General features: G+C 46.8%; 2 protein-coding genes across 4 annotated transcripts in view; one reads left to right on the forward strand and one right to left on the reverse strand.

Annotated features, from left to right (window-relative positions):
* LOC134984390 (uncharacterized) overlaps positions 1 to 12,236 on the forward strand; it is a 185,389-nt gene that overhangs the window by 106,666 nt on the left and 66,487 nt on the right. The window lies entirely within an intron of this gene.
* LOC134984396 (gastrula zinc finger protein XlCGF17.1-like) overlaps positions 8,376 to 12,236 on the reverse strand; it is a 256,307-nt gene continuing 252,446 nt past the window's right edge. For 2 of the 3 annotated variants that reach the window (XM_063949987.1, XM_063949985.1), the window contains one exon: positions 8,376 to 10,573. In XM_063949987.1, coding sequence (XP_063806057.1) covers positions 9,324 to 10,573 — 1,250 coding nt within the window. In that variant the 3' untranslated portion in view covers positions 8,376 to 9,323. The remainder of the gene's footprint in view (positions 10,574 to 12,236) is intronic. The other variant, XM_063949986.1, reaches the window with a different exon arrangement.

Consider the following 12,236-nt stretch of genomic DNA (forward strand, 5'->3'; position numbering starts at 1 on the left):
TCTTCAAAGCTCTCACAACGTACAAGGACTTTGAGGAAGCCGAGGAGTCAGTAGCCACTGGCACCACAATAGGTTGGTTGATATGAAATGCAGACACAACCTTAGGGAGAAATTGCTGACGCGTTCTGAGCTCAGCTCTATCCTCATGAAAAAACAAGCAGGGGCTCTTGTGCGACAATGCCCCCAATTCTGACACACATCTTGCTGATGCCAAGACCAACAGTGTGACAGCCTTCCAAGTAAGAAACTTTATGTCTACCTCCTGTAAAGGCTCAAACCAATCCGATTGCAGGAACTGTAACACCACATTAAGATCCCAAGGTGCCGTAGGAGACACAAAGGAAGGTTGGATGTGCAGAACCCCTATCAAGAATGTCTGAACCTCAGGGAGAGCAGTCAATTGTTTCTGGATGAAAATGGACAAGGCCGAAATCTGGACCTTTATGGAGCCTAGGCGTAGGCCCACATTCACACCAGCTTGCAGAAAGAGGAGGAAATGCCCCAGTTGAAACTCCAGCGCAGGAAACTTCTTGGATTCATACCAAGATACATGTTTTTTCCAAATCCGATGGTAATGCTTACATGTTACTCCGTTCCTAGCTTGGATCAGTGTAGGAATCACCCTGTTCGGAATCCCATTCCAAGCTAAGATCTGGCGCTCAACTTCCATGCCATCAAACGTAGATGTGGTAAGTCTTGATCAATGAACAGCCCCTGTTGCAGCAGGTCCTCGTGAAGAGGAAGAGGCCTCGGATCCTCTATGAGTAATTCCAGAAGATCTGCGTACCAAGCCCTTCTTGGCTAGTCCGGAGCAATGAGGATCGCCTGAAGCCTTGTTCTTTTGAGAATCCTTGGGATGAGTGGAAGTGGAGGGAACACATATACTGACTGGAACACCCACGGCGTTACCAGTGCATCCATGGCCACTGCTAACGGGTCTCTCGACCTGGAACAGTACTGCCTGAGCTTCTTGTTGAGACGAGAGGCCAGCATGTCTATCTGAGTTACTCCCCACCGGCCTGTCACCTTCGGGTGGAGGCCCCACTCTCCTGGATGGAGATCGTGTCTGCTGAGGAAGTCTGCTTCCCAGTAGTCCACTCCCGGAATGAAGATTGCCGACAGTGCCAATGCATGTCTTTCTGCCGAGAGAATAATTCTTCTTACCTCTGACATTGCAGCTCTGCTTTTCGTTCCACCCTGTCGGTTTACGTAGGACACCGCCGTTACATTGTCCGACTGAACCTGAATGGCTTGATCTCGCAGAAGATGTGCCGCTTGTAGAAGGGCATTGTATACGGCCCTTAGTTCCAGAATGTTTATTGGAAGGATGGCTTCCTGACTTGACCACTTTCCTTAGAAGTTTTCCCCCTGGGTGACTGCTCCCCAACCTCTAAGACCTGCATCCGTGGTTAGAAGAATCCAATTCTGAATCCTGAACCTGCGGCCTTCGATCAGGTGAGAAGTCTGCAGCCACCAGAGAAGTGAAATTCTGTCTTTCAGCGACAGGCGTATCCGCTGGTGTATGTGAAGATTTGATCTGGACCACTTGTCCAGGAGATCCAGCTGGAAGAATCTTGCATGGAATCTTCCGTACTGCAGTGCCTCGTAGGAGGCTACCATCTTCCCCAGAAGGCGAATGCACTGATGAACTGACTTCAGGACATCCCGGACCATTGACTGGATCACCAACGCTTTTTCCAATGGAAGAAACACCCTCTGACCTTCCGTGTCGAGTATCATCCCCAAGAAGGGAAGTCTCCTTGTCGGCTCCAAATGTGATTGTGGAAGGTTCAGAATCCATCCATGATCCTGAAGTAGATGAGTTGAGAGAGCAATACTCTGCAACAACCTCTCCATGGAAGATGCCTCTATCAGTAAATCATCCAGATATGGAATTATGGCGCTCATTCAGAGTCGTTCGCTCTGTAAATTTCTTTGCATCGCAGTGAATTTTCAGCTTAGTGCGCATGCGCAATATCCGCACTGCGACTGCGCCAAGTAAATTTGCTATGAAGATAGTATTTTTACTTCGCTCCGGCAATCGTAGTGTGATTGACAGGAAATGGGTGTCACTGGGCGGAAACAGGCCATTTTAAGGGCGTGTGGGAAAAAACGCTACCGTTTCCGGAAAAAACGCAGGAGTGGCTGGAGAAACGGGGGAGTGTCTGGGCGAACGCTGGGTGTGTTTATGACGTCAAACCAGGAACGACAAGCACTGAACTGATCGCAAATGCCGAGTAAGTGTGAAGCTACTCTGAAACTGCTAAGAAGTTTGTAATCGCAATATTGCGAATACATCGTTCGCAATTTTAAGAAGCTAAGATTCACTCCCATTAGGTGGCGGCTTAGCGTGTGTAACTCTGCTAAAATTGCCTTGCGTGCGAACAACTCGGAATGAGGGCCTATGTTCACTCCGCTTGCGGAGGAGCATCATCTCTGCCATGACCTTGGTAAACACCCTCGGTCCTGTTGAGAGGCCAAATGGCAGAGCCTGGAACTGATAGGGACAGCCCTGTAGTGCAAACCTTAGATAACAGAACTCAAAAAATCACAATTCAGGCGCTATATGGTTTTAAATTGTATAAATTCAATTAGTTTTTCTACTATGAGCTGCAGAAAACCAGTCCAGCTGTGTCTGTGCGCGCAGAGCTATTTTAATTAGTGATGATGAAGAGCCACAGATCTCCACCTCAGAAATTAAAGCAAACCAAAGAACCAAAAAATTACTGTTTTGCGCTAAAATACTAAATGGTGCATATATGAATGAAAACTCCTGTATAATATATAACCATCTGATTTATTTAATCAATAAAAGATATATATATATATAAAAAGATTGGGTAACGTTCTGCTTTTACTATATAGAATTCATGTGTACAAGTCATCAAATACTTTTCCTAAATTGCTATAACAATATATAATACCTGATATATATTACCACATGTCGTATGAACACTTATGCACACTCTAGATAGTATCCAATCTTAAGTACACATCTTTCATAAAAAAAAGTGCAATTTAACTTTAAAATGTTATCCATATAGATATTATAGAAACAACTGTGTTTAAAGATGCTGTCCCAAATTGTGGTTACCACTCATATGATGTATGCACACAGCTTATTGTTCCATGATATATACTGTATGCACACAGCTTATTGTTCCATGATATATACTCTATGCACACAGCTTATTGTTCTATGATATATACTGTATGCACACAGCTTATTGTTCCATGATATATGTTTCTTAAAATGGTATGAAAACTTTTGCACACTCGTATGCTTTTCAGTTTTAAGGTGCAGTCTCTTGTATATACAAGCAGTGGCACTAAGTGTGGTATCCCACGTTATGTACAAACGTTCCTGAGAGCACTTGTCCCGTAATGTGATTGCTGCTTATGTGGCGTGTATGGCAACTTACCACTGCAGCCCAATTGGCTGCTTTGCGGGATCTTGTTCTGCGCTCAGCGGTATGTGGTGCTTTCTCTCACCTGTCTACGTCCGCTCAACAGAGCACGGGAAGCTGGAGCCGCCTTTACACGGATGGCTGTGCAGGTCTGACTCTCCCTGTCAGATGGTTTGCCGCGCCATTGTTGCAGAAGACCCAGCCGGCGGTTTCTGATTTAAGGAGTCATGTTTGGCCGTCCTTGGTTCCCAGCTTATGGACCAGATCACCATCAGTTGTAGAAATTTGTAGAATGATCAACAAATTCTCCCTCTAACTAGTTTCGTACCTGGGTGCTTCCTCAAAGAGTATTTTTTATTGAATAAATGAATCAGATGGTTATATATTATACAGGAGTTTTCATTCATATATGCACCATTTAGTATTTTAGCGCAAACCTTAGATAAGTCTGGTGAGGAGGCCAGATCGGAATGTGAAGGTACGCATCCTTGATATCAAGGGATACTAGGAATTCCCTCTCCTGAGATTACCGCTTTCAGAGACTCCATCTTGAATTTGAATACCCTCAAGTAAGGGTTCAAGGATTTTAAGTTCAATATCGGTCTTACTGAACCGTCCGGTTTCGGCATCACAAACAAATTGGAGTAATAACCCCTGTTCTGTAGTTGAGGTGGAACTGGAACAATGACTTGTGTTTGTAACAATTTTTGAATAGCCTCCTGCAGGATTGTACTGTCTTCCTGAGAAGCTGGTAAGCCTGATTTGAAGAATCTGTGAGGTGGGAGTTCTTGAAACTCCCGTGTATCCCTGGTCAGTAATATATTTTACCCAGGGCTCTAGGCATGATGTCGCCCAGATGTGACTGAAATCTTTTAACCTTATTTCCACCTGCCTGGTCTCCAGGCAGTGAGGTCCACCGACATGCCAAAGGTTTTGAGGAAGCAGAACCTGAGGTCTGTTCCTGGGAACCTGTCGCTGAAGGTTTTCTGGATTTTCCTCAACCTCCACTAAAGGAAGTGGAGGAACACTTGGACTTCTTTTTAAACTTTGCAGCCCGAAAGGACTGCAGTGTAGGTGTAGGATATGATTTCCTAGCCGGTGTAGTTGCAGAAGGAAGATATGTTGACTTACCCACAGCTGCCTTGGATATCCACATATCCAGTGTGTCCCCAAACAGGGCCTTACCAGTGAAGGGCATGATCACACTTTTCTTGGATTCTGTGTCCGCAGTCCATTGGCGAAGCCACAGTCCCCTGCATGCCGAAACTGCCATAGTTGTGGCCCTTGCATTAAGCAGGCCAATTTCCTTCATGGCCTCCACCATGAAGCTTGCAGAATCCTGTATGTGATGTAAAAACATGTCAATGTCACTCCTATTCATGAAATCTAAATCATCTAGTAAGGTGCCTGACCACTTTACTATGGCCCTAGAAATCCACGCACAAGCAATAGTGAGTCTCTGAGCCATTCCTGTAGCAGTGCATAGTGATTTGAGCGTAGTCTCAAACATGCGGGCAGCCGGATCCTTTAAGGAGGCTGTACCAGGGACAGGTAAAACAACCTTTTTTGACAATCTAGACACAGAGGCATCCACAATAGATGGGTTTTCCCACTTCTTCCTATACTCCTGAGGGAAAGAAATGAGCAGCCTTTTAGGGATTTGGAATTTTTTCTCTGGGTTTTCCCAGGTTCCTTCAAATAGGGAGTTTAACTCCTTTTGATGCAGGGAAGGTAACCGAGGATTTCTTTTTTACATTAAAATAAGATTCCTCTTCCTGAACAGGAATCTTCTCAGTTATCTGCAAAATATCCCTAATGGCCGCAATCATAGCTTGAACCCCTTGGGTAGGAGCTGCATCTCCCCACCAGATCCACCTCACCGTCCCCTGTATCTGAGGCGTCGGTATCAGTGTCAGCATGCATTATCTGGGCCAGTGTACGCTTCTGTGGATACGTGGGTGGGGTGAGAGGCGCAGTTGTGGGGGCTGAATCCCTATTCTTCAGATCCTCCACAGACTCTCAAAAACTGCGTCTCTTTCTCAGTATGGGATAATTTGGAAGAGATAGTTGATATCACACCCAAGGGGGTTCGGACCCAGAAGCCTGAGACTTTGTACAGTCTTGAGTACATGGTAGAGACTCCCCTGGAGAAGATAAACACTCTGCAGTACAAGACACACAGGGGGTCATTCCAAGTTGATTGCTCGCTGCCGATTTTCGCAGCGCAGCGATCAGGTGAAAAACTGCATTCCTGCGCATACGTATGCCCTGCATTGCGCACACGCGACGTACGGGTACAAAGCCCTTTGTGGTTGTGCTCAGGTTTTTCAAAGTTTTGCAAAGTTTTTCTTCGCACAGGCGGCCGCTAGAAGATTGACAGAAAGGGGGCGTTACTGGGTGTCAACTGACCATTTTCAGGGAGTGTTTGCAAAAATGCAGGCGTGGCTGGGCGTGTGTATGACGTCAAATCGAGACACGAATAGCCTGAAGTGATCGCAAGCGCTGAGTAGGTTCAGAGCTACTCAGAAACTGCATAAACTGTTTTTGCAGAGCTCGGCTGCACGTGTTCACACTTCTGCTAAAATACACTCCCCAGTGGGCGTTATAATGTTTGCACGGCTGCTAAAACTAGCTAGCGAGCGAGCGATCAACTCGGAATGACCCCCACAGTCCCTTGCCATGGTAATGTGAGATATATGCGCACACACACACACACAGGAAAATGTCAGTTTCCCTCACAGCACCTTCAGAGAGCCACAGAGTATGAGGAACCATCCACACAGCACCCTATCTGCCTAATATTATGATAAAAGCCCGGCGCTGACCAGCTACCTTTAATAGGGCAGCTAGTACCATTTAATTACACTCCCCCCTCTATAACCCCCTGGTACCGCAGAGGTTTGCTGGAGTTGTCTGGAGGGGCAGCGCTTCCCTGTCAGCATCCTGTAATGAGATCTGCTGGGAGAAAATGGCGCTGGTGAGCTGCTGGGTCTGCCCTGAGTGAAAGCCCCGTCCCCCTGTAATGGCGCGGCTTCCCGCCCTTTTGTTTATACTGGCCTTGTGGAATTATGTCTGAGAGTGGAATACAGCCCCAGTCAGACCAGTGTGACCAGTGTAGGGTAGTCTTATTGGCTCCGAACGCCCCTCATAGCGCTGAGTTAAAATATTTTGCTGAGCCTTGCAGGAGCGCAGCCTGCAACCAGAGCTGCGCTCCAACCCTTGTGCCGCCATACCCGCCGGTGACCCGCTAACTGGGACGCCAGCGCTGTACTCACCACTCTTCATGTCTTTTGGCTGTTAAGGGTGGCGGCGTGCTGCGGGAGTGTGCGGTCGCCATAGTGGGGCTTGCGGACATTTCCCTCAGGAGCTCAGTGTCCTGTCAGCGGAGTAATGGAGCCATTAACTCTGTATTAAGTTGGTCCATTCTCCCCCCTAAGTCCCACGAAGCCGGCAGACTGTAGCCAAACAGCCTCCTGTAAAAAGACAAACTCTAGAAAACAATAAAACTAAGAAAACTCCTAGGAGCTCCCCTAGCTGTGACCGGCTCCTCCGGGCACATTAACTAAACGGAGTCTGGTAGGAGGGGCAAAGAGGGAGGAACCAGCCCACACTATTAAACGCTTAAAGTGCCCATGGCTCCTAGTGGACCCATCTATACCCCATGGTACTAAATGGAACCCCAGCATCCTCTAGGACGTAAGAGAAATATCCTTTAAAGCACAGGAACAATTCAGGTTATGTTTCAGTTTTGTAGGTAACTAAAACAGATACATATCAGGAGCCAAAACCCTATGGGGGTTATTCAGACCCAGCCGCAATAGCGGCCCGCAGCAGTTTACTGGTGGTGGCAAAATGCACATGCGCAGCGGCCACGCACACACACACATTGCAGCCGCATCTCTGAGGGGTGAACGCGGGTGGGCCGGGACCATTTTCCAGGGGGTTGCGTGATGTCTCATCTGCGTTCATCTCTGATTAACCCCCTATAAGCTTCCAGAGTGCACCTCATATCTCATCTTTTCCAAGTTACTACAAATGATATGAGATCGGTAGCAGCACTACTTTCAGGATTATTACACAGAACACACATAAAGGCTGACACAGCAAATAACAGTAACACATACAAGGGATTAATTGGAAATAAGAAAGCATAATAATCATTGTCTAATTATCAACTGACTGTGCAGGACCCATACACCTCTTTACTGCCTCCAGTAGCCCCTGGTACTGTACTGTGGCCATCCGCCCTGTCTCCCCCCTACTGCCTCCCCCCACTACTGCCACCCGCCCTGTCTCCCCCCACTACTGCCACCCGCCCTGTTTCCCCCCACTACTGCCACCCACCTTATCTCCCCCCACTACTGCCACCTGCCCTGTCTCCCCCACTACTGCCACCGATCCTGTCTCCCCCCACTACTGTCACCACCCTGTCTCCCCCCACTACTGCCAGTCCTGTCTCCCCCCACTACTGCCAGTCCTGTCTCCCCCCACTACTGCCAGTCACGTCTCACCCCACTACTACCACCTCCGTCTCCCCCCACTACTGCCACCACCCTGTCTCCTCCCACTACTACCACCGCCCAGTATACCCCCACTACTGTCACCCCTCCACTAATGCCACCCACCCAGTCTCCCTGACACCTTAGCGCTGCTTGGGGACAAGATTCTCAGACACTGCCTTCTGCAGTCCCTACTGCTACCACCCTATTTCCCCTCCACTACTGCCAGTCCTGTCTCCCCCCACTACTGTCACCCCTCCACTACTGCCACCCACCCAGTCTCCCTGACACCTTAGCGCTGCTTGGGGACAAGATTCTCAGACACTGCCTTCTGCAGTCCCTACTGCCACCCACCCTGTCTCCCCCCACTACTGCCACCCACCGTCTCCCACTATTGCCACCCACATTGTCTCCCCCCGACTACTGTCACCCGCACTATCTCCCCCCACTACTGCCAGCCACCCTGTGTCTACCCCCTGACACCTTAGCACTGCTTGGGGACAATATTACCCACTGACAGTGCCTTCGGCAGGCCCCACTACAGCACCAGTGCAACCACCCTGTCTTCCTCCTGACCTCTCAGCACTGCTTGGGGATTCTTGGTACTGCTGGTAACAGTCCTTTATCTGCAGATGCAAGTAAGAAAGCAGGGCAGTAAGGAGGCAGAAGCTGCTTCTGGTACCACGGACACTGGTCATGTAGTGCTGGGAGAGTCAGTAAGATTATGTAATAGTCACCATCTTACAGGCAGCCGGTGAAGGGAGCAGAGAATAGGTGTTATGTGGCAGGAACGGGCTGGTTAGGTAACAGCCTGGCTGCTGCATTCTGGACAAGCTACAAACGGTGTAATTCTTTTGCTGGGAGACCCAGGTAGAGGACATTGCAGTAGTCTATGCGTGATGATACAAGTGTATGTATGGCTGTAGGTAGATCTTCTGAGGGAAATAAGTGCTGGAGTCTGGCTCTGTTCCTCAGATGAGGATCTGATTGTGGCTGATACGTGATGTCTAAGTGTCACTCCACCATCCAGGACACCAAGATTCCGCACAGGATCAGCATTTTGTAACTCTAAACCTCCAAGCGCAAGTCTGGTTGGTTTGCAAAGCTGAGCTGTAGCCCTGCCCTTTGTCGGTGAGCTTCTATCTTATGACAGACCTGTTTCACCAGGACGGAGTCACAGCCAACTGCCATCACCCATACCTGGAGCTCAACTAGACAACCATTTTGGATTGGCATAACATCTGTATAACAGTAGATGAGGGCATGACATCTGATTACTTCACCCTGCGGTAGCATGTATATTGCAAAAAGCATAGGAGATAGGATAAGAACCTTGAAGAACAACGCATGGCAATGATAAGTATACCCCAGAATATTAAAATGGTTTCTCACCTGAGTGATGTCTACAAGAGCTGATTTACTTCTCAGAACATGGAAATGAATTCTCACCTGTGTGACTTCGCTGATGTTTAACAAGATTTGATTTCTGTGTAAAACATTTCCCGCACTCAGAGCAAGAAAATGGCTTCTCACCTGTGTGAGTTCTCTGATGTTTAACAAGATCTGTTTTGTGTGCAAAACATTTCCCACACTCAGAACATGGAAATGGCTTCTCACCTGTGTGACTTCTCTGATGTTTAATAAGATCTGATTTCTGTGTAAAATATTTCCCACAATCAGAACATGGAAATGTATTCTCACCTGTGTGACTTCGCTGATGATTAACAAGATGTGATTTCTGTGTAAAACATTTCCCGCACTCGGAGCAAGAAAATGGTTTCTCACCTGTGTGACTTCGCTGATGATTAACAAGATGTGATTTCTGTGTAAAACATTTCCCACACTCGGAGCAAGAAAATGGTTTCTCACCTGTGTGACTTCTCTGATGTTTAACAAGATGTGATTTCCGTGCAAAACATTTCTCACACTCAGAACATGGAAATGGCTTCTCACCTGTGTGACTTCTCTGATGTATAACAAGATACGATTTGTATGTAAAACATTTCCCACACTCAGAACATGGAAATGGCCTCTCACCTGTGTGACTTCTCTGATGTATAACAAGATACGATTTGTGTGTAAAACATTTCCCACACTCAGAACATGAAAATGGATTTTCACCTGTGTGACTTCGCTGATGTTTAACAAGATGTGATTTGTGTGTAAAAGATTTCCCACACTCAGAACATGGGAATGGCCTCTCACCTGTGTGACTTCGCTGATGTGTAACAAGTTGTGATTTCCGTCTAACACATTTCCCACACTCAGAGCAAGAAAATGGCTTCTCACCTGTGTGACTTCTCTGATGTGTAACAAGATCTGATTTCCATGTAAAACATTTCTCACACTCAGAATATGAAAATGGCCTCTCACCTGCCTTAGCTGACTGATGGGTAATAAGCTTTGTGTTCTGTATAAAACATTTGGCATCTATAGAACAGGGAAACTCTATATCTACTGTCCGAGCTGTAACAGATGCACCAATATCAGAGTGATCAGGAGAACATTCCCCAGGATCAGGGGGATCAGCTGATAGAGCTGGATGTATAATTGGGGTAATGGGGTTATCTCCTGGAGAATCCTGTCTACTGTCATTATCTTTTATGTCACAATCCGGGGATAACATTAGATGTCCTTCTGAGATATTCCTGCTTGTGTGTCCATCTGCTGGAAATAAAATACATTATGGAAATGTGACATTTTTTTGTAACAATATTAATCTTGTTAACAATAGGAGAAGACGACTCTCTGGGTCACTTAATTATAAATGTGTGTGTATAATAAAACATAACTTTTAATGAAGGCTTTATAATATTGTGTCTCAGACTATCATTGTGTCCACCCTCCTGAGAACACTCACAATAACAAATGTAATATTATAATAAGACTTAGATATCTCTCTCTCTCTTGTACTTGTAACTAACCATGAAGTATAAATGGAGATGTAGTCACTCGCCAAGTCCTATGTCAGCACCAATGTAAAACAATGGATGGGGAACATATCGTATGAATTGGAGATTCTAGCTGAACAATAACATCAGTCATATGAGCTGATGGATCAGAGAAATGTCTCCTAACGTTACTCCTGGAAGCATTGGTAAGGCAGTATTCCTTTATGTGTGTGCTCATACGCTGGTAAGCCTGTACATGTGTTACTCACCCTCACATAAGGTATATTGCTACAGCAGAGTAGGTGTGGAACAAGGTACTTTACATGCAATACACCATATGATACCCTGTAATCATCATCATTTGGTAGGTTATAATCCACTCTTACACCCCCATCATCAGTGTCTTACTTCTATACTCTCGCATGCAGCAATATAAACCTCTTAACAAGTCACTGGCAAGTATATATACTGCATAGGCAGTGTATACAGATCCCCACCAGTATAAAGAAAATCAGGACCGAAGCGCGCCATGTAGGGGGCGGGGCTCCTTCCCTCAGCTCTAACCAGCACCATTTTCTCCACAGCTTGCTGCAGAGATGCTGCTCCTGGCCCTTCACTGCTGTACACAAGTCACAGGGTGCAAAACGAGGGGGGGGGGGGGCACAGTAATTTGGTGCTGTTTATTAATATATAAAAGCGCTTACAGGTCTGGGGCATTGTTTAATCCTTCAGACCGGTGAGGCGCTGGGTGTGAGCTGGCAAACTCCCTTTCTGTCTCTAAAGGACCTCACTGTGGGTCTGTCCTCTATAACCCAGTGTGTTTGGGGGTGTCAGTACGTGTGTGTCGACATGTCTGAGGGGGAAGGCTCTATTCCCGGGAGGAAGTGGAGCAGAATGTGGGAATGACTCAGTTGGCACCGCCGACTGCTGATTGGGTAGATATGTGGAGTGTTTTGAATGCAAGTGTGGCTTTATTGCATAAAAGGTTAGACAAATCTGAGTCTCAGAACCAAGCATGGAGACAATCCATGGATGATGCTTTGTCACAGACCCCCTCAGGGTCACAGAAACATCCCTTTACCCAGATAGTAGACACTGATACCGACACGGATTCCGACTCCAGTGTCGACTATGATGATGCAAGATTACATCCTAAGGTAGCCAAGAGTATTCAGTACATGATTGTGGCAATAAAAGATGTATTACATATCACAGAGGACCCCACTGTCCCTGACACAAGGGTCTGTATGTTTAAGGGAAAGAAACCTGAGGTAATGTTTCCTCCCTCTCATGAACTGAACGCTCTGTTTGAAAAAGCTTGGGAGTCTCCAGACAAGAGACTGCAGATTCCCAGGAGAATTGCTATGGCGTATCCTTTCACCTCACAGGACAGGTCACGGTGGGACCCACGGTGGACAAGGCTTTGGCACGGTTGTCCA

Source organism: Pseudophryne corroboree (genome assembly GCF_028390025.1).
Source record: "Pseudophryne corroboree isolate aPseCor3 chromosome 3 unlocalized genomic scaffold, aPseCor3.hap2 SUPER_3_unloc_50, whole genome shotgun sequence".
NCBI lineage: Eukaryota > Metazoa > Chordata > Amphibia > Anura > Myobatrachidae > Pseudophryne > Pseudophryne corroboree.